The sequence below is a fragment of the Pistacia vera genome, unplaced genomic scaffold (assembly GCF_008641045.1).
Source record: "Pistacia vera cultivar Batoury unplaced genomic scaffold, PisVer_v2 Contig924, whole genome shotgun sequence".
In the NCBI taxonomy this organism is placed as follows: Eukaryota; Viridiplantae; Streptophyta; class Magnoliopsida; order Sapindales; family Anacardiaceae; genus Pistacia; species Pistacia vera.
In genome coordinates, this window is record NW_022196806.1 from 332,874 (window position 1) to 352,677 (window position 19,804).

Below are 19,804 nucleotides of genomic sequence, written 5' to 3' on the forward strand. Positions count from 1 at the left end.
ATAAGAAACTTAAATGTGGTAATCTAGGTATTAGTCTTTTAGATTAAAAAAGCGAGTAGATTTGTCACTTTCAAAAACCTCTGTGTATTGCAATCGGGAGAACGACTATCCCACCCAAGGTTTGATGAAACAACACTTTCCCACCCATCAAGTTTCAAAATGACACTTTCCCACCCTTCATTAGGTTCTGTTATGTTTTCCGTTAATATTTTATTGAAAAGACGAAAATACCCTAAAATATTTTACTTTATAAATTTTTTATTATTTTTTAATTAGCCAAAAAGTCAAATATTAAAAATTCAAAAAAGAAAAAATAGTTAACCTCACCTTAAAAGTTATAAGTAATGTTATAAAATTGTTTAAAGTTAAATAATCTTAATATTTATTTATAATGTCATCAATATCACATCACTATTATTTATAATGTTTTTCATTTTTACTAATTAACATAAAAAATCAATATTCCTAATTAATTAAATAAATAAAGAAAAAATGTATCTTTATACTTGGACTAATAAATAATCAAATAAAGACTTTGAATTAACTAATTTTAATTTATAATAATATTAACTGAAAACACTAACAGAACCTAACGAATGGTGGGAAAGTGTCATTTTGAAACTTGATGGGTGGGAAAGTGTCGTTTCATCAAACCTTTGGTGGGAAAATGTCGTTCTCCCATTGCAATTAAAGCAAACCTCAAAATTGAAAATGTTTTAATCTCTTAAGATTTAAGAAGGGCTTAATTGTTACTTTTAGATTATATTGTAGTTACGACTACAAATTCTCATGTTAGTCCGCAAACTGCGTCTGGAAAATTTAAATGCTGGGCGGTTGTTTTGTACCGTCCGACGAAACACATCCTATTGGTTAGGCTTTCACGAACGGCCCAGTGTTTTATGAGGGTATTTAATGCCTTAACGATTGTACATAATTTCATATTGAGAATGGAAAATGTGATTACTTAAAAAGAAGACTCCTAGTATGATTAAAAATAAATATATTGCTTCTATCGTAAATGAATGAATACACATCTATACAATGTATGTATATGCCAATGCTACAACTCACAATTGCTTAAAGGAAAGAGCGGCTAAAAAAGCAATTCTAATTCAATAAACAATTGAACACAACAACAACATACCCACAACCAAGTAGTTAAGCTACTCTCCTCACGCAACTCTTTGGAACATGGACATTATGGAAGTGTGGCTCCTTTGGAGTGGTAGGTTTTCTTCTCATTGAGGACGTCGTAGGAGTAAGAGTTTTGTTGACTGCCTGGGAAGCACCATTGTCCATTGGTTTTGCTGCTACCTTGGTTCTAGAGACTGTAGGAGATGATTCCTTTATTACACCAAGTTGACCAGCTGCCAACCGTGAATTAATTGTTTTCTTCTTACTCGATTCAATCCTGCAAAATCAGTGGGTTTAAACTTTAGAGTCTGAAGATCATACATTATTTGTCCGTAGGACAATAGCAATTGCTCACCCTCGAGTCCTTGCCAGCGCTTTCATATATGATAACTTGGTCCTTTTCAAGCTTCCCTCAGATCTTTTAGCCTCTTTATCTTGGCTAAATTCCTTCTCTGAAGCTGCAACCATACGTCTCTGTGGAGTTGTGGATTTTTTTCGTATTGCTCCTTCTGGAGTCTGTATGCCCATTCTTTGCTGCATATCACAATCATTGAGAATTTTAGCCAAATTTCTATATAATCATCCAGGAAGAAGCGCTAATCAAGATATTTGTTTTCCTTTCTTAGGACATAGACTTACAGGTTGATCCTTTTCTGTTGTTCTATCTGGTTCTTTTTCACTGCCTTCATGTCCATCACTGGTACACTCAATTTGTTCAATGCACTTTTCATCTCTCTGTAATCAGAAAAATAAGCGAATAAAAATTAGTCTAGATCTTTTATCGACCATAATGAAAAATCAAATTATTCTCATTTTAAAACTTACTTGGATAACTGCATTCTGAGGTCTCCTCTGCAAGTTTCCACCAGGGGATTTCACAATTTTTGTGATTTCTTTCGGAGGTTCATCACGATGTAGTTTCTTCTCCAAGTTTGCCTCCTTAAGAATTCGTCTTTCCTACAAGAAACAAAATACTATTTAGACACTACTGAAATTTTGTCTTCCAAATCTAGTGACCTTAAAAGATTTGGCATACATCAGTTCTTAGCCTAAATGGCTTGGGATTTGTGAGCTTAGGTTTTCTATAGTTCACCCCTTCAGCACATGCAACAGCAGCAGTGGAGTTCCCTTTAGATGTCTTGCCCATTCCTTTCATTCGCTGCATTGTTTACATACATATTTGGAAATTAGAAACTAAAATGAAGGCAAAGGACTTAGAAATACACATGACAAGAACAAATATGTATTCTAGCAAAGAACCCCACCATTCGAGTGCTTCTCTGCTCTTCATGAATGCCAAGAGTTTTCTTCTTTTCCATATGGCTGGATTTTAGATCCATTTTTCTGCAAACATTTCACATAAATAGTGATTATTAGTTGTTAAAGTGTCAAGCGCATAACGACAAGAACATAAAAAATCGAGAAGAGTTTTTCACCTGTTACCATCAGAAGATGAAGCATTTTCCTTGTCATCACAGTTGTTCATGACTTCACCCGCATTTTCCTTGTTATCACAGTTGCGCATGACTTCACCTGTATTTTCTTTATCATCAGATGCATTTTCATTTTCATCATTCTTAATGACTCCAGGCATGACCCTCTTCTCCAGAGTTGGTTTAATTTGGTTGTTCTCCACACTGCTTCCTTCGTTTGTCTTACTGTCCTCTTCACTTGGAACTGGGAAGTCTGCAATATCATGTTCTCCTTTATCCCTCTCTCCACAATTTGAAAGAGAGGTTGTATCACCTGTTGAGGCGTCTGATAAAGCTTCGCCTTCGTTCTCAACCTTCAGAGTTACTAAACATTCCTTGTCTTTATTGCTTTCATTAGTCTTACAAGTACCTGATGTCGAGCATACTTCAAGAGAACCATTTCTCGATTTCCCTTCAATCTCCATGTCACTGGAGTCATTTTCAGTCTCTTCACCGGGAGCAGTACAGCAAGCCTGCAGTAAATCCTTCTCCTTATCCTTTTTCTTCAAACATTTTGCAGATTTGGCCTCCTTTGACCGGCAATTTTGGGAGCGCAGGGAATCATAGACCCGGCTTTTGACCTCTCGGCCTCTAAATTGTTTTCTTGAAGCATCTACAGGCAGTGGTTTATTACAGTTAGATAGATTCTTCTTTCCACTAGTGATTTCAAGCTTCTTCATCCCTGCACATATTGTCCTCATACGACTACTCAACTCTGCAGAAGTCTTTATCCTGACTGTCTTCTTTGGTGAATGAAATACCAGAGCCTTGGCCACAATTCTATTCTTTGGAACTGCAATGGTTGTTGGTTTTGGATTTCTAACAGTATGAAATGTACCATGATTCGAGAGGCGTTTTTTGTTCCGTGGACTGGTCAGACACTTGGCTAAAACAGATGATTGTTTTTCCTTCCCCATTGGCGTTCCACCATGCTTAGGAAGAGCTCTGCCTTTGACTTTACCATCAACCATCTTTTGAGATATGGAGGAGATCAGCGCCAATCTTGACACTCTAGACCTCGAAGGTTTTGCTGGAACTGTAAGCGGACATTTCGCATTTGCACTACAAATTTAAATAAACATAACAATGTTATTTCAACCTCAACATAATTATGCAAACTACAATCAACTTCCATGAGGGGTTGAACTCCGATCCTCAAGTTTACAACTCATCCCACATTCAATTTCAATCATTAAAACAACCTTGCACAGCTTAGAAACAACTAAAGGGCATAAAGAAATTTCCCAAAATACCTTGATTTTTTTCCATAGAGTGCTTTCCGAAGCCGAACATTTGGACTCCTTGCAGCCATGACCTGCACAAACATTAATTACTATCATTTACCCATTTCAATTTAGAGAATGAAACAAATAATAATAATAATAATAAACTAACCCGAAGAACAAAATTCTTGTAGATCGCTTCAGAATCCATTTCTTCTTCATGCTTTTGGTCACAACCTAAGGTTCAATTAACAAAAATTTAAAAACTCAAACTGCTACGATGTCGTATTTACCAACAAAGCTCGAAATTAGCATTCAAAAAAAAAAACCTAAAATGGAAACAAAAACCCTAATATAATTGAGAAAAAAAAGGGAGAGTAGAGTTACTAACCGACACGGAGGCAAAACCAGTAGCGATCTTCGATTGAAGAACGGTGGCGATCAGGTGCGGTGAGGTCCACGAACTTGGGGGCTTCAATCTTCTCGTAGAAGTCGTCTCCGAGAGATTGTGCGCCCTCAATCTGGATCTCTTCGTCCATGGCGTAAAGAAAGAAAGCGAAAGAGGGCTTGATGAAGGAGCGTGAGTGAGAAGTGGTACTGGTTTTGGCTATGGTGAATGAGTGAGAGTGAGGCAACCGAGGACATTTTTAAATCCGTTGAAGACGAAGTAGCCGTTAGACAGAAGGTGTATTATTTGGACAAATATTTTATTATTGTCGGAGAAATGGGCCTCTGGGCCGGGCCGGACTGGAATGCGAGGTATTGCGTTAACTTTGGACCTGATATAAATACTACCACATTTTTACAACTTTATGACCCAATCCATTTTATAGGAAGTTAAATAAGAGATATTTTTATAATTAAAGTAATATTACCAAATCAATTATCACATAAATTCGGATATAAAGTCCCAACTTTCTATATATCGTATTATTATTATTATTATTATTTTCTTTTATGAGAGAATATTTCATAATAAATTTACAACAAATAATCATAAGACAGGTTGTATGTCTTACATGTTGATGTTATAAAAAAACTTTCTTATAAGAGATCCGAATATGTTAGGAAAGAGAATGAGATTTTGATTTATCTACTTTGAATAACAAATATTGAGATGACGGAACGATAATTATGACACGTGAACAAAGAATATCCTCAAGTAAGTTTGATATTTTTCATGTTTACTTTACCACAAATAGAATCTATTAAATTTATTTAGACAAAAATTACCTTGTTATTAAAATATTTAAATTAAAATTAAGAATTATAACTAAAACTAAACTATTATATTTAATTTTCTATGTTTTAATTTACTGATACAATATTAATATGTAAAACCTTATAAATTAATACTGTATAGAAACAAATTAATTGCCATAGATAATAATGCGAAATATCAGACAAATAAGCTAAACTCTAATTTGTTCATTATTAAATTAAATAATACTATAGATCTAACTTATTAAATATTAAATGGTTTATAATTTAATTACCTTTGATTAACCGATGAAGAAATTAATAATAAGAGTTAATGACTTCTTCCCACCCAAATAATAGTTTAATGACACTTTCTTACTCATAAATTTTTAAAATACCACTTTACTACCCAGATTTATATTCTAATGGTGAATAGAGAACTAACTCGACCCAGGTTGTTGGGGCTTTTAGGAGTCCGATAAGTCTTTTGATGGTGGAAACAATGCTTTAAAAACCAACCCGAGACAAAACTTGGCAAGGTGGTCGGGTCTTGGGTCGACCGGTTTAACCAGTTGATTCAACCGATGATGTCATTATGCTGACATCAGCAACATTATTGTTCACAGAATGCTAATTTCCAAAATTTGGCTCTAGATCATAAACTCCAAAATAAAAAGTCTCTAGCAAAGCATCATCAAACATCATTACATCAATAATACAACAAATTACAAATCAAAATAACAAAATGAATGAAGAAAAATCACATAATAGTTGTTTCAACTTTCAAGTCAACACTTCAACATTCTAACAAAAAATGATCTTCACCCAATGGTCTTCAATCCATCATTCCATCCTCAATTAAAATTCATAATTCACACACTACCTGATAGATGATAGTCATCATTATTAACATCAACGACATCATCTACAAAAAATTCTAGCAAAAAAGGAAAACCATAAGTTAAATCTTCCCATTTAAACTAATTGAATATAAACTAGCTAATACCAAATTGAAATTGCTTAAAAAATTGTAAACAACCTTCTGAAGCATCTGTTGAGTCATAATAAGAAGGGTGATCACTACCATCTACAGGAATAGCTCATTCTACATATAATGATTGTTCCAATTCATCATAATTAAGCTCACCAACCTCCTCTTCCTCATCAACTATCCACTATTCAGTTTTATCAATACTCTCATAAACAATAGGATCATATGTAATTTTCTTGTAACAACTCCTGAAATAGCATAATTAAATATTCAAATCATGACCAATAAAGACATCAATGAAAATAACAAAATGAAGAAGGCTTTATACCTATTTTGCAAACGCAAGTTGTAATGAGTGAAAACCAAATAATTCAACCGTGGATGCTCCAATTTGTTCCTTTTTTTAGTATGTATGCGTTCAAAAACACTCCACTTTCTCTGACATCTAGAAGATGCCGAAGTTTGACTTAGAATTTTAATTGCAAACTTTTGCAAATTTGGAGCACTAAACCCAAATGTCCCACACCATTCATCTAATTGAGAATAAAAGTATAAATTACATAAGAAATAAACACAATTTCATAACTTAAAAATTAGACTTAAAAAGTTAATAACTATTACATACCCGGCCATGTAGTTTTGCAAGTTTGAAGAGCAAGTTCACGAGAAAAGCTTTCTAGACAGTCTAGATATAATCTACTCTTCTCCAGTAACGTTGTCTTGCTCATTTTGAATGCACTTGCTTTATTGTTAATAGTGTCAAGGAAACCATACATGACCTCAGGTTTTCTGGAAAAAGTATCTTCGTCATATTTAAAAGCAGGATTCAAATAATATGTTGCTGCATGAATATCATAGCGCAACATCATATCCCAACGCATCTTAATAATTGTTGTATAAGGCTTCTACAAATTTTTCTTGTTCTTAAACAACTTCTTGATCCCCATCCTCGTTTTGTACATGCCATCATACACATATCCTATTGAAGGCCTCTCATCCGAGTCTACAATTCGGAGCATACGCATCAATGGACTCACAACTTTGGAAATTATACCAATGTCATCCCAAAACTGGCTATCTAGAACTATGGAAATAAAGGTTTTGCCTTTATTAGTTTTTGCATATCGAGACTCCACAAAAGTTGTATCTGTCATTGTAGATTGCAAGTCATGTTTGTGCTGATGTAGGCTGCTCAATGCAACGAAAGTTGTGGCAAAACGGGTTGCACATGGGCGTATAATTTCTGTCCAACCCTAATCAAGTGATAGACAATAGATGTTAGTACTTAGTAAATTATTAAAAAATTTACATATATAATATGTCTTGACAATGTAAATTATAAACATATGAGGTAAAGGTATATAACCTGTTTTTTCCTCAGCGAAGCTAGCACAAAGGAATGATTATACACAAACTTTGTAACCTCAGATGCACGTGTCAAAAGGTTGACTATATGACTCATCTCAGCTATGTCTTTCAACATCAAATTAATGCAATGTGCTGCACAAGGAGACCAAGGAATACTACTATATTTTTCAGACAACATTCTTTCAACAGCTTTATAATTTGCTCCATTGTCAGTGACAAGATAGACAATATTGTCTGGTCCAACCCATAAAGCTATTTCCTCAAACAAGCTGAACAATGTTGCAGCATCCTTTACAACATCTGAAGCATCCACTGATTTCACAGAACACACTCCTTTAGGACAGTACACTAGAAAATCAAACAGCGACCTATGTGAATTATTTGTTCAACCATTAGCCATTAAAGTACATCCAACATCCTCCCAAGTTTTCTTGTAACCATCAACAAGTAATTGCACTTCTTCCCTAGCATCTCTCAATAAATTTACACGCAAATTATGATAAGTTGGGATTTTATACCCAGGACCAATTGCAGCTATAGCATCCGCCATAGGTTGAAAATAAATTGAATTAATAACATTAGTTAGGATGCAAGAATTATAAAATAACCTTGCAACAGCCATGTCTGCTCTCCACTTAGCTTCCTTTTCGGCTAAAACACTCTTAATTGAGGGTTGAGACCCATACTTAGTCCTCGGAGCAAAATAGTCACTTATCCCAATAGATATTTTTCTCCTAGCACTTGAAGTTGGAGTTGGAGTTGGACATGGAAAACCTCTTCACACTCGTGATCTTCGTCTAACATATCACCCTCAAATTGTTGTACACTAGCTCCATAAGGATTGACATTCTTACAAAGTTCAACTTTTTGTTTATTCTTGGTCCCAATTTCATTTAGTGCTTCTTCAATCTTGAATTTAATATCGAAAAGAACTTTAGGGCACTTTCCAACTTCTCCCTTTGTACCCGCTAGATGCAATTTCACTCGATAAATTCCTCCACCTTTGATTATCTTGCCACAATAAAGACATGTTAATATCTTCTTCCCATTTTCATCCACGCCCTCATTAACATGTCCCCATGCTATATCATTTCTTCCTCGAAAAGTTTATGAAACATCCACGGAAGCAGATTGTTGACAAGACCCAGATGATGACATATTCTTTGTCTTTAATTTTGATCTCTACTCTGGCGACACAAATCACAAATAAGGTTGCTAGGATAGCACACAGCAGTGTTCGGATTATAAAAGCATTATATTCCCTCTAAGCATTCAGTGCTAATTTTCTGAATTATTATTCCTTTTTGTGTAAATATATAAATTTAGACAGCATCAGAAGTCAATCTAATAATTAAGCATGCATGATCGCTGTAATCTACAACTTTATGTTACTAAACTACTTGCAAATTATGTCTTTGATCTTCAGTAGTATTTAATCGCTTATGCAATTTTGGAAAAATTAGATTGGAAGGCACGCGCATATCTTGTGAAGCTTTTGAAGCATCTGAAGAAAGAATTAACTATACTTGTTGTTAGCCATGATCTCAAGTAAGTTTGCATTTTTTAATTTTGTCTTTTATCTTTTATGGGGATATATTGTAGTTTTCATCATGGTTGTTAGTATCCTACGATATGCGATACGTATCATATGATACGATTTGATACGAGTCGTCAACGATACGTATCAGAGAGTATATCCTAAACCTTTCAATACGTTGATATGTATCCTATTAGATTTTGATGGTTGAAATAATTCATATAGGTCGCTGATTAATTTTCTATTGTACTGTCCTAAAGGAGTGTGTTTTATGAAATTAGTAAATGCTTCAGATGTTGTGAAGGATGTTGCAACATTGTTCAGCTTGTTTGAGGAAATAGTTTTTATGGGTTGGACCAAACAATATTTTCCAACTTGTCATTGACAATTGAGCAAATTATAAAGCTATTGGAAGAATTTTGTCTGAAAAATATAGCAGTATTACTTGGTCTCCTTGTGTTGCACATTGCATTAATTTGATGTTGAAAGACATAGCTGAGATAAGTCATATAGTCAACCTTTCGACATGTGTATCTGAGGTTACAAAGTTTGTGTATAATCATTCCTTTGTGCTAGCTTTGCTGAGGAAAAAACAGGTTATATACCTTTACCTCATATGTTTATAATTTACATTGTCAAGACATATTATATATGTAAATTTTTTTAATAATTTACTGAGTACTAACATCTATTGTCTATCACTTGAATAGGGTTGGACAGAAATTATACGCTCAGGTACAACCCGTTTTGCCACAAATTTCATTGCATTAAGCAGCCTACATCAGCACAAACATGACTTGCAATCTACAGTGACAGATAGAACTTTTGTGGAGTCTCGATATGCAAAAACTAATAAAGGCAAAGCCTTTATTTCCATACTTCTGGATAACCAGTTCTAGGATGACATTGGTATAATTTCCAAAGTTGTGAGTCCATTGATGCGTATGCTCCAGATTGTAGACTCGGATGAGAGGCCTTCAATGTATGATGGCATGTACAGAACGAGGATGGGGATCAAGAAGCTGTTTAAGAACAAGAAAAATTTGTAGAAGCCTTATACAACAATTATTAAGATGCGTTGGGATAGGATGTTGCACCGTGATATTCATGCAGCAGCATATTATTTGAATCTTGCTTTTAAATATGACGAAGATACTTTTTTCCAAAAAACCTAAGGTCATGTATGATTTCCTTGACACTATTGACAATAAAGCAAGTGCATTCAAAATGAGCAAGATAACGTTACTGGAGAAGAGTAGATTATATCGAGACCATCTAGAAAGCTTTTCTCATGAGCTTGCTCTTCAAACTTGCAAAACTACACGACCGGGTAAATAATAGTTATTAACTTTTTAAGTCTAATTTTTAAGTTATGAAATTGTGTTTATTTCTTATGTAATTTATACTTTTATTCTTAATTAGATGGATGGTAGGGAACATTTGGGTTTAGTGCTCCAAATTTGCAAAAGTTTGCAATCAAAATTCTAAGTCAAACTTCGGCCTCTTCTGAATGTGAGCGAAAGTGGAGTGTTTTTTAACGCATATATACTAAAAAAAAGGAACAAATTGGAGCATCCATGGTTGAATTATTTGGTTTTCACTCATTATAACTTGCGTTTGCAAAATAGGTATAAAATCTTCTTCATTTTGTTATTTTCATTAATGTCTTTATTGGTTATGGTTTGAATATTTAATTCTGCTATTTTAGGAGTTGTTACAAAAAAATTACATATGATCATATTGATTATGAGAGTATTGATAAAACTGAATGGTGGATAGTTGATGGGGAAAAGGAGGTTGGTGAGCTTAATTATGATGAATTGAAACAATCATTATATGGAAAAGGAGTCATTCCTGTAGATGGTGGTGATCACCCTTCTTATTATGACTCAACAGATGCTTCAGAAGGTTGTTTATAATTTTTTAAGCAATTTCAATTTGGTATTAGCTAGTTTATATTCAATTAGTTTAAATGGGAAGATTTAACTTATGGTTTTCCTTTTTTGCTAGAATTTTTTGTAGATGATGTCGTTGATGTTAGTAATGATGACTATCATCTGTCAGGTGGTGTGTGAATTGTGAATTTTAATTGAGGATAGGATGATGGATTGAAGACCATTGAATGAAGATCATTTTTTGTTAGAATGTTGAAGTGTTGACTTGAAAGTTGAAACAATTATTATGTGATTTTTCTTCATTCATTTTGTTATTTTGATTTGTAATTTATTGTATTATTGGTGTAATGATGTTTAATGATGCTTTGCTATAGATTTTTTATTCTGGAGTTTATGATTTGGAGCCAAATTTTGGAAACTAACATTCTCTAAAAAGTAGTTTTGTTGATGTCAGCATAATGACATCATTGATTGAACCAGTTGGTTCAATTGGTTAAACCGGTCGACCTAATCACCCTGTCAGGTTTTGTCCCGATTGGTTTTTAAAACATTAGGGCTTCGTTTGGTTGGATTTTGGGAATACTACTTTTAGTATTCCCAAAAAAGTTAAACAGTAAAATACCCTAAAACTCACAATATTATTCAACTTTATTCAACATTTTTTAAACCCCCTAAATTTGTTAATTCAATTAAATACCCCTTAATATTTTTAATGTTTTTGTTACGGCGACTCCGGCCACCCTCCGGCGGTGGTGGCCGACTGTCCGTATTTGAGGGTGGATTGGGGGTGTTTTTGTTAACTTTTAATGTTTTATTATAAGGGGTATTTTGTAAAAAAATAAACATAGGGGGTATTTTATAATTTGTAAATCCTACATTGTAATATCCGCCCAATTCAACTTTTTTCAAAAAACTTTTCTCAAAAACACAAAATTATGAACCAAACGGAGCCTAGAAATTTTAATAACCCTTTTTTTCGGGTGGGAAAAAGTCGTTAACTCGTAATAATAATAATAAAAAAGATGTGACAACATGGGTTACGGGAGACGCATCTTCGATGGCCACTGGGAAAGTTTTTCTTATCCCATATCATGACTTTCCCGTGAATTTATTATTTATCAGCCTGTCATAACTGCGGGGAGGATATAACCGCAATTCCGGTAAAATACTGAGAAAATACAAATATCTAAAATAATTCTAAAAATACAAAATCGATAAATACTAATTGGATATTTGGATTTAGTTTTAGATAAATGAAAAAGAAAATATCTCATTTAGTTCAGGGCGAAGATACCCTCGTAAAATATTGGCAATAGCAGGTGTACCCTCAGTGTGACCCAATCAGCCCTAATCTTTCTCAGAATACCAAATGTAGAACTCAGGTTCCGTCTCTAAACCGATTGGGCTCTCTCTGTTTCGACCTTTTATGTTCGGATGTTTAGCCTCTGTTTAAATTATTTAAGGTCAGCTTTAACTTTCAGATCTTGGTACTCTCATAAATTCATAATTACTTTGTTCTGATAGATTTCCCATTAAACTCTTGCTTTAATTATTATTATTTTTGAATTATGTATGTGGGTTTCTTTAGATTTTGTCTAATTTCTTATATTTTTGTGGTTAGATGTGATTTATGATCTATTTTATTTCTGGGTTCTAGTTTTGTTGAGTTTCGGAAGTCCGTTTTGTTGGTTGTTTTGTTAACAGATGAAAATGTTTCCATTTTGGATTTGGTTTTGAACATGATTTCACTCTTCTGAATGAATTTATAATCAAAATTTAGGTATTGCGGTTGATATATTTTACTTTAGTATGTGTTGGTATTATATTTTTTCTTTTTCTTTTTCTTTATTTATAGAAAGGATGTTAAACAAACCAAGTATTTCTTAACAACCAAAAATAAAATTGAGTTCATAAATATTTCATGCTGATATTAAGTTAAATTCCTAGCATTGTCTTTTTTTTTTTTTTTTTTTCTCTTTTTGTTATATTTCATTAATACACATCAAGTTTTATAGATAGGCTTAATAAATAGACTAGGGATATTATCGTGAACCTTTCTGGCAATTTTGGTTAAATGTTGACCTCTGTGGTTTAATTTTTTTCACAGATCTGCCCTTTAATTTTTTCAGTTGAATTGTCATCATATATTTTCACTACTGTTGGTTGTTCTGTCAAGCAGTGCTAATTGGAGATCTGTAACAAATTTTAAACTAGGGAGTAAAATTGTGGGGAAGGTAAACGATATTAGTCCAAATTTATGTTCTCTATCTTCATAAACATGGGAAGTCAATTCTTTGCTTTGCATGAATTTCAGTTTGTGTTTCTCTGGTGTTATTTGTTGCTAGAAATCATTTTCTATTTTGTCTTTTTGGTTAGAGTGAGCATCAGTGAACCCTAATTTCTTATATGAAAGGAATGGTTTCCTCCGTATGAATTTAAATGTTATTTCTTGTCTTCATGCAGACTTCTTTTGATGTTCATTCCAAATGATGTTCCTTTTAGACTTGTACATACACTCCAATAATTGTACTCTTCACAAACTTTTTGCTGATCCGGGTAGAAACATGTTGAACATTTGGAGATCTAATTGAAGGGGTTGACTTCTGACTTTGTGTTAGCTATCTGCATGGAGGACCATACTTTTGTCATTGGTCAAGAATTTCCTGATGTAAAGGCCTTCAGGAATGCAATCAAAGAAGCTGCCATTGCACAACATTTTGAGCTTCGTATTATAAAAAGTGACCTGATTCGATACTTTGCAAAGTGTGCCACGGAAGGTTGTCCATGGCGCATTCGCGCAGTTAAGCTCCCTAATGCCCCAACTTTTGCCATAAGAAGCCTTGAAGGAACACACACATGTGGGAAGAATGCACAAAATGGACACCATCAAGCTTCTGTGGATTGGATTGTGAGTTTCATAGAGGAAAGATTACGAGATAATATTAATTACAAGCCAAAGGATATATTGCATGACATTCATAAACAGTATGGGATCACAATACCATATAAGCAAGCTTGGCGTGCGAAGGAAAGGGGGCTTGCCGCGATTTATGGCTCTTCTGAAGAAGGATATTGCCTGCTTCCATCACACTGTGAGCAATTAAAAAAAACCAATCCTGGAAGCGTTGCGGAGGTTTTCACTACTAGTGCAGATAATCGCTTTCAGCGGCTCTTTGTTTCTTTTTATGCATCAATATATGGCTTCCTGAATGGGTGCTTGCCCATTGTCAGCCTTGGTGGAATCCAATTAAAAAGCAAATACCTTGGTACCTTACTTGCAGCCACTTCTTTTGACGCTGATGGTGGGTTGTTTCCAGTTGCATTTGGTGTTGTTGATACAGAAAACGATGAGAGCTGGATGTGGTTCTTGTCAGAATTACATAAGGCTTTAGAGATGAATGCTGACACTATGCCAAGGCTCACTTTTTTATCAGATGGACAGAAAGGCATTGCAGATGTGATAAGGAGAAAATTTCCAAATTCTTCTCAAGCACTCTGTATGCACTACTTGAGTGAAAGTGTTGGCAAAGAGTTCAAGAACTCAAGGCTTGTGCATGTTCTTTGGAAAGCTGCAAATGCTACGACTACTCTTGCTTTTAAAGATAGAATGGCTGAAATAGAAGATATTTCTTCTGAAGCTGCAAAGTGGATACAACAATTTCCTCCTTCCCGCTGGGCATTAGTACATTTTGTAGGAACACGGTATGGCCAACTCTCTTCAAATATTGAGGAATTTAATAGATGGATTCTCGAAGCTCGGGAATTGCCCATAATCCAAGTGATTGAGCAAATTCACCGTAAACTAATGGCAGAATTTTTGGCCCGGCGTATGAACAGCAATTCTTGGTATTCTGTACTTGCCCCATCCGCTGAAAAGCGTATGATAGAAGCCATTAACCATGCGTCGAAGTATCAAGTCCTTAGATCAGATGAAGTAGAATTTGAAGTTTTATCAGCTGAGAGATCAGAGATTGTGAACATTGGGACTCATTGTTGCTCCTGTCGAGATTGGCAGCTTTATGGAATACCTTGTTCACATGCTGTTGCAGCACTCATCTCGTGTCGGAAAGATGTATATGCCTTTACAGAGAAATGTTTTACTGTTGCCAGTTACCGAGAAACATATGCAGAAGAAATTCATCCCATCCCTGAAAAAATTGGATGGAGAAAGATTGGTGAGGGCTCAGATGATGACACACAGGTTGTGCGACCTCCCAAGTTTCGTCGACCACCAGGACGTCCAGAAAAGAAACGAATCTGTGTTGAGGATCTTAACCGTGAAAAACATACAGTGCATTGCAGTCGGTGTAACCAAACTGGACATTACAAGACAACTTGCAAGGCTGAGATGATGAATAGTATTGAACAGTTTTAGGTTTCTAATTTTGTAAATTAATAGATTATATGAACTTTGTAGCCATATTGTCAACCAGAATAGCGTTCCCATCCCTTATGTTTAGTGAATACTTTTTGTAAAATAGGAAACCTCCACGCTATTTAACAATGTACTTGCAAGTTGAAACAACATTAAGAATAGTAGATATCCTGTGCATCCTAGTTCATGGTTTCAAGTGTGTTTTAGTACTTGTAATCTTGTTTATTAATTAGGGATCAGACTAACCCCAGATTGCTTATACAAGTCTTGGATAAGAATCTTCAACACATTAGAATGCCCTTGTCGATGATACTTTACTTGGACAGCATCAAGGATTTCTCGAACGTAAATATTTAAACATCTCTTCATCCCTCATCGTACTAAGAATATAAAATCTAGTGAATTAAGGTCAATTCCAGGTATAGAAGTAGTAATTTCAAACCCAAAAGTTAAATGTATTCGAATACCATATTCTGAAGTTGACAAAAGCTTTTTTTCGTCATTCTGCAATTAGGCGATGAAAGCTCAGCGTTGGCTATGTATGTTTTTATCATGGACAAATACATAAAAGAAATAAATAGTTGCTTGATTTAATAAATGAATCTTATTGATTGTGTTTATACATATAGTTCCATACAGCTTTCAAGAAGTATGGAACAAAATGCTAATGCTAGAAAACAGCTATTCCAGAGTTTGCGTTGCATTGTATATTAGCCCCAGTTTCCTAACTATACGAAACAAAGAACAGGCTTATGTTAGGTCCAAAGGAAGAGAATCAGTCGGACACACTGATCAATTGTACAACTGCTTGAATCTTTTGCAGGCTTCTAAAATATTTCCTCTGTGGCCAAAGGCACTAACCCTGATGAAACCTTCACCACCAGGTCCAAAACCACTACCAGGTGTGGTAACCACATGAATTTTCTCAAGAATCTCACCGAACACATCCCATGAACTTCGGCCGGGGAAATGAACCCACACATATGGTGCATTCTTCCCTCCATACACATTAAATCCAAGAGAAGTAAAGGTCTTCACTATGATATCAGTATTTTCTTTGTAGAAACTAACCACCTCATGCATAGCCTGCAAATTTTTGAAGTGCATAAAACTATAAGTGCTGTATTAACAACAATGTGCTGTATGCCAGCGAGGCCATTAAAAGAAATCAGAGAGACAGAGAGTAATTCCGTCAACTAAAACAAAATGGAACCTTCTTGTTTCTTTAATGAAGTTTGGCTGCATTTCGAAAAACTAAAATGACACTGACCTGAAGGCCTTCTGGTGAAAGGCAAGCAAAACCACCAGCTTGGGAGATATTTGATGCACCATTGAAGCAAGTGCATACAATTCGGTTGAAGTCCCTGGCAACAGGAAATCCATCAGAAAATAAAAGCTCTTTTGGAACCACAGTCCAACCCAGACGAACCCCTGTGAACCCAGCATACTTGCTGAATGATGCGGTCTCAATTGCAACCTGCAATACCAGCAAACATTACACAAGTGAAATACAAATAGGTTATATAAGAGTGCTGAGATTCAATTCAAAATGGCTGGGTAAACCATTCAACAGTGCAATGCAAATAGCTATTAAATATACCAAGAATTGTTCTATAATACAGGACAATACAAATAGCAATCACGTGTATCAAGAATTGTTCAATACATATAAAAGAAAGGGAAAAGATATAACATGGCAACAGACATCCTGATTGAAGGAAGCAGTCTATTCTCTCTGCATACTGGTAAACAAGTTATCATAAAATACCAAGGGAAAGCAATAACATAACGATCAAGAAAATACAAAGCATAACCACACAGAACTTCATGTGGACAACTNGAAGTAGTATTATTACACTCTTACATCTTATAAAAAGGAAAACGTTAAAATCTATTAAAATTATCAAAATTTTTAACTATTTATTCTCTTAATAAATTTATCTAAAAAGCACATGGCAAAAAAGAAAAATAAATAAATGATGATAAAAGAAAATTCTATAAAAACCCTATAAACCAGGCACCTCTTCCATCCATTTGAGTGACTCTCACATTCAAATCTCAATCTCTTCACTCTTCAAGCTCACAAAAATGGCAGCAGCGACACCCAATTCCGCCGGAAGCTCAAACATCGGAGCAGTCAAAGACACATGGCTGAAGCACGTCAACATTCGCCGCCGTGCCTTCATGTGTAACCGCTGCAAAAAGACTTTCCCCACCCCAAACGCCTTGGGCGGCCACCAGAACGCCCACAGGCGAGAGCGCCTCGAAGAGCGACGAGTCGCTATGGAGGAACGCGTCTTTCGAGCCATCGAAGACAACCCGGTTCTTTACCCCAACGATCACGGGAGCCAAGTTGAAGAACAGAACCAAATCATTGACTACTTGGCCAAGCCAGCGGCGAAACCAAACGGGTTCGGGACAGGTGAGGTGGCGTCATTGCCGTGGTTCGGGTTTGGTGATGAGTTTGTTGAAGATGAGATTGTGTATTTGTGGGAGACTGAAGAGACGATGAAGAAGTATGAAAATTTTTTTCTGAAGTATTTGGGTGAATCCAATGATGGTGATGATGAGTACGTGAAGGAGATTGAGGTTGTGGCGTTTTCAAATGAGGAAGGAGAAGTTTGGAAGAAGGAGGACGTTGTTCTTCCAGAGCTGAAACTGATGAGTGATGAGAAAGGTGAAGCTTCTTCGAGTTCAAGGGGCGCCATTAATGGAGCTGAAATTGATGACCTGGACTTGACTCTGAAGCTCTAATAATTATTAAACCTCCTAATTACAAATAATTATGTGTTAATTAATTATGCTTTTTGTTCTTTAATTTATGTTATTGTTCTTGTCTTGTGTTTTGTTGTCTTGGTTTCAAATGTAAATCTTTCTGTTCTATACAATATATAAAAGTATATGAAGTCTGTGCTCTTGCTAATAATATTCTAATTATAGATTTTCATGAATATTAATGAAGAAGTCAAACAATATTTCTATAGTATATATGGCTGTACTGATACGATAATATTCGAAGAAAATTAATGAAGAGAAAATTAAATTGCTATCCTCTAAGAATGGCACCCATAGAACAAACTGAATCTCATGGAGAGTTCGATCCTGGTTCAGAATGAATGTTGGTGGCATGCTTAATACATGCAAGTCAGATGGGAACTAGTGTTTCTAGTGGCGGACGGGTGAGACGTGTAAGAACCTGCCCTTGGGAGGGGAACAACAACTGAGAACAACTGTCAATACCCTGTAGGCTATGGAGCAAAAGGAGAAATCTGCCCGAGGACGGGCTCGCGTCTGATTAGATAGTTAATGAGATAATAGTTTACCAAGACGATTATCAGTATTCAATAGCTGGTCTGAGAGGATGATCAGCCACACTCAATCTATAACATGATATAATATTTCAAGGTTTTTCTATGATATATATAGTTAAACTGATGCGTGAAAGTAAAACTCTTAAAATTATAACGTAAGAATTGTAAATGTAAATACGAATATAAATTAAATCAGTGTAAAATACACTGGCAATGCAACATTGTATCCAAACTTGATATTTGATGTGTGACATTATCATATAAATTAATTACCATATTATCTTGAGCAGAAAAAAAAAAAAGGTATCTAATTAATTAAACACCAGCCTCATAATTAAATATTTTAGTTGGCTAATGAACAAAAAGCTTTGCCATACTTAGAAACTATTTGCCCAATGCATGAAGGCAAAAACACTACACATAATCCAAAATTACACACTAAGATATTAGAAAAAATTAGTGACATTTGTCTCTAAAACTTAATTACTTAATTAAATTAATATTGAATTTAATTAAATTGAATTGAATTTAACCCAATTTCAAGTCCGAAATTTCCTTTAAATACATACCTCTCACTTGCTCATTTTCTCATTGTCAGAAACTCATCTTCTTGTTTTCATCATCACCTCCGTTTTGAGTTTCTTTGATTCTCTGCAACTCTTTTTGATTTTGTGTCGTTAATTTTTCTTTAGTTTTTGCCCTAGTTTTTCACCATGCAAGCAGAAGCAAGCTCTGCTGAAAGCAAACTTACTACTACTGCTAGTAACTCTGTCCTTGATATTGATGTCTACAAGTGCCAGAATTGTTCAAGGGTGTTCAAATCTAGCCGTGCTCGCGGTGGCCACCAGATCGCCCACAGGAAAAAAAGGCCTATCCGGAGGAAGAAAGGTGCGCCACCCATGAATCCCGTACTCGCTGCAGTTTTAGCCCATCACATTTCCTCAGACGAGGATGACGATGAACGTCCACCATCACCACCACGGCTCGCCAAAGCTCAGCCACCGGATGACGCTGCCGAGCTCACTTGCAAAAATGAATCGTCATCTTCTTACAAGCCTCAGGAGAAGAAGAAGAAGAAGCAGTTGCAGCTTCAGACCAAAGATCTTTTAGGGTTATGGAGCCCTAGGGCTGGATCTTCAAAGATGTTTTCATCATCATCATCAACTGAGAGAGTCACATTAGATCTTTTTACTCGAGAACCAGAGAAGGACGACGAGAGTGATGATTTGGACTTAGAGTTGAAGCTTCATTCTAAGAATGCTGAGAAAGTCAGCTTGAAGCTGAAATTAGGTTTTTGA

At 35.2% G+C, this 19,804-nt stretch overlaps 5 protein-coding genes across 8 annotated transcripts; 2 read left to right on the top strand and 3 right to left on the bottom strand.

Annotated features, from left to right (window-relative positions):
- Positions 1-1,015: 1,015 nt before the first annotated feature.
- LOC116120114 lies at positions 1,016-4,430 on the bottom strand. The gene is made up of 10 exons (XM_031406059.1): positions 4,221-4,430; positions 4,002-4,066; positions 3,860-3,921; positions 2,571-3,668; positions 2,400-2,478; positions 2,171-2,293; positions 1,960-2,091; positions 1,802-1,869; positions 1,490-1,669; positions 1,016-1,411 (listed from the first exon to the last, which is right to left on the bottom strand). The coding sequence occupies exons 1-10, from the start codon at positions 4,366-4,368 to the stop codon at positions 1,159-1,161; spliced, it is 2,208 nt and encodes a 735-aa protein (XP_031261919.1). The 5' UTR covers positions 4,369-4,430; the 3' UTR covers positions 1,016-1,158.
- A 2,495-nt stretch (positions 4,431-6,925) lies between these two features.
- LOC116120101 lies at positions 6,926-7,938 on the bottom strand. Its single transcript, XM_031406037.1, has 3 exons — positions 7,797-7,938; positions 7,387-7,700; positions 6,926-7,273 (listed from the first exon to the last, which is right to left on the bottom strand). The coding sequence occupies exons 1-3, from the start codon at positions 7,936-7,938 to the stop codon at positions 6,926-6,928; spliced, it is 804 nt and encodes a 267-aa protein (XP_031261897.1).
- Positions 7,939-12,071: 4,133 nt separating this feature from the next.
- On the top strand, positions 12,072-15,405 carry LOC116120113. Of its 4 annotated transcripts, none has more exons than XM_031406057.1 (2): positions 12,072-12,202; positions 13,284-15,405. In XM_031406057.1, the coding sequence occupies exon 2, from the start codon at positions 13,447-13,449 to the stop codon at positions 15,193-15,195; it is 1,749 nt and encodes a 582-aa protein (XP_031261917.1). In that variant the 5' UTR covers positions 12,072-12,202; positions 13,284-13,446; the 3' UTR covers positions 15,196-15,405. The 4 variants fall into 4 exon arrangements, with proteins under 4 accessions (XP_031261917.1, XP_031261916.1, XP_031261915.1 ...); XM_031406056.1 differs by having other exon boundaries at positions 12,076-12,307; XM_031406055.1 differs by having other exon boundaries at positions 12,076-12,283.
- A 379-nt stretch (positions 15,406-15,784) lies between these two features.
- On the bottom strand, positions 15,785-17,225 carry LOC116120102 (LL-diaminopimelate aminotransferase, chloroplastic-like). Its single transcript, XM_031406038.1, has 3 exons — positions 17,217-17,225; positions 16,466-16,672; positions 15,785-16,281 (listed from the first exon to the last, which is right to left on the bottom strand). Exons 1-3 carry the CDS (start codon positions 17,223-17,225, stop codon positions 15,988-15,990), a joined length of 510 nt encoding a protein of 169 aa, XP_031261898.1. The 3' UTR covers positions 15,785-15,987.
- A 1,994-nt stretch (positions 17,226-19,219) lies between these two features.
- Positions 19,220-19,804, top strand: LOC116120103 (transcriptional regulator SUPERMAN-like). The gene has a single exon (XM_031406040.1). It carries the CDS (start codon positions 19,220-19,222, stop codon positions 19,802-19,804), a length of 585 nt encoding a protein of 194 aa, XP_031261900.1.

What these genes read in the sequence shown, in the direction of transcription:
- LOC116120113 (XM_031406057.1), top strand. Translation starts at nt 13,447, where the DNA reads ATGGAGGACCATACTTTTGTCATTGGTCAAGAATTTCCTGATGTAAAG.
- LOC116120101 (XM_031406037.1), bottom strand. Translation starts at nt 7,938, where the DNA reads ATGGCGGATGCTATAGCTGCAATTGGTCCTGGGTATAAAATCCCAACT. An exon ending in AACTTGGGAGGATGTTGGAT is followed by an intron (nt 7,701 to 7,796) that starts GTACTTTAATGG and finishes CTGTGAAATCAG; the next exon opens with TGGATGCTTCAGATGTTGTA. An exon ending in CTTCGCTGAGGAAAAAACAG is followed by an intron (nt 7,274 to 7,386) that starts GTTATATACCTT and finishes TCACTTGATTAG; the next exon opens with GGTTGGACAGAAATTATACG.
- LOC116120103 (XM_031406040.1), top strand. Translation starts at nt 19,220, where the DNA reads ATGCAAGCAGAAGCAAGCTCTGCTGAAAGCAAACTTACTACTACTGCT.
- LOC116120114 (XM_031406059.1), bottom strand. Translation starts at nt 4,368, where the DNA reads ATGGACGAAGAGATCCAGATTGAGGGCGCACAATCTCTCGGAGACGAC. An exon ending in CTGGTTTTGCCTCCGTGTCG is followed by an intron (nt 4,067 to 4,220) that starts GTTAGTAACTCT and finishes ATTGAACCTTAG; the next exon opens with GTTGTGACCAAAAGCATGAA. An exon ending in ACAAGAATTTTGTTCTTCGG is followed by an intron (nt 3,922 to 4,001) that starts GTTAGTTTATTA and finishes ATGTTTGTGCAG; the next exon opens with GTCATGGCTGCAAGGAGTCC.
- LOC116120102 (XM_031406038.1), bottom strand. An exon ending in TTTCACCAGAAGGCCTTCAG is followed by an intron (nt 16,282 to 16,465) that starts GTCAGTGTCATT and finishes AAAAATTTGCAG; the next exon opens with GCTATGCATGAGGTGGTTAG.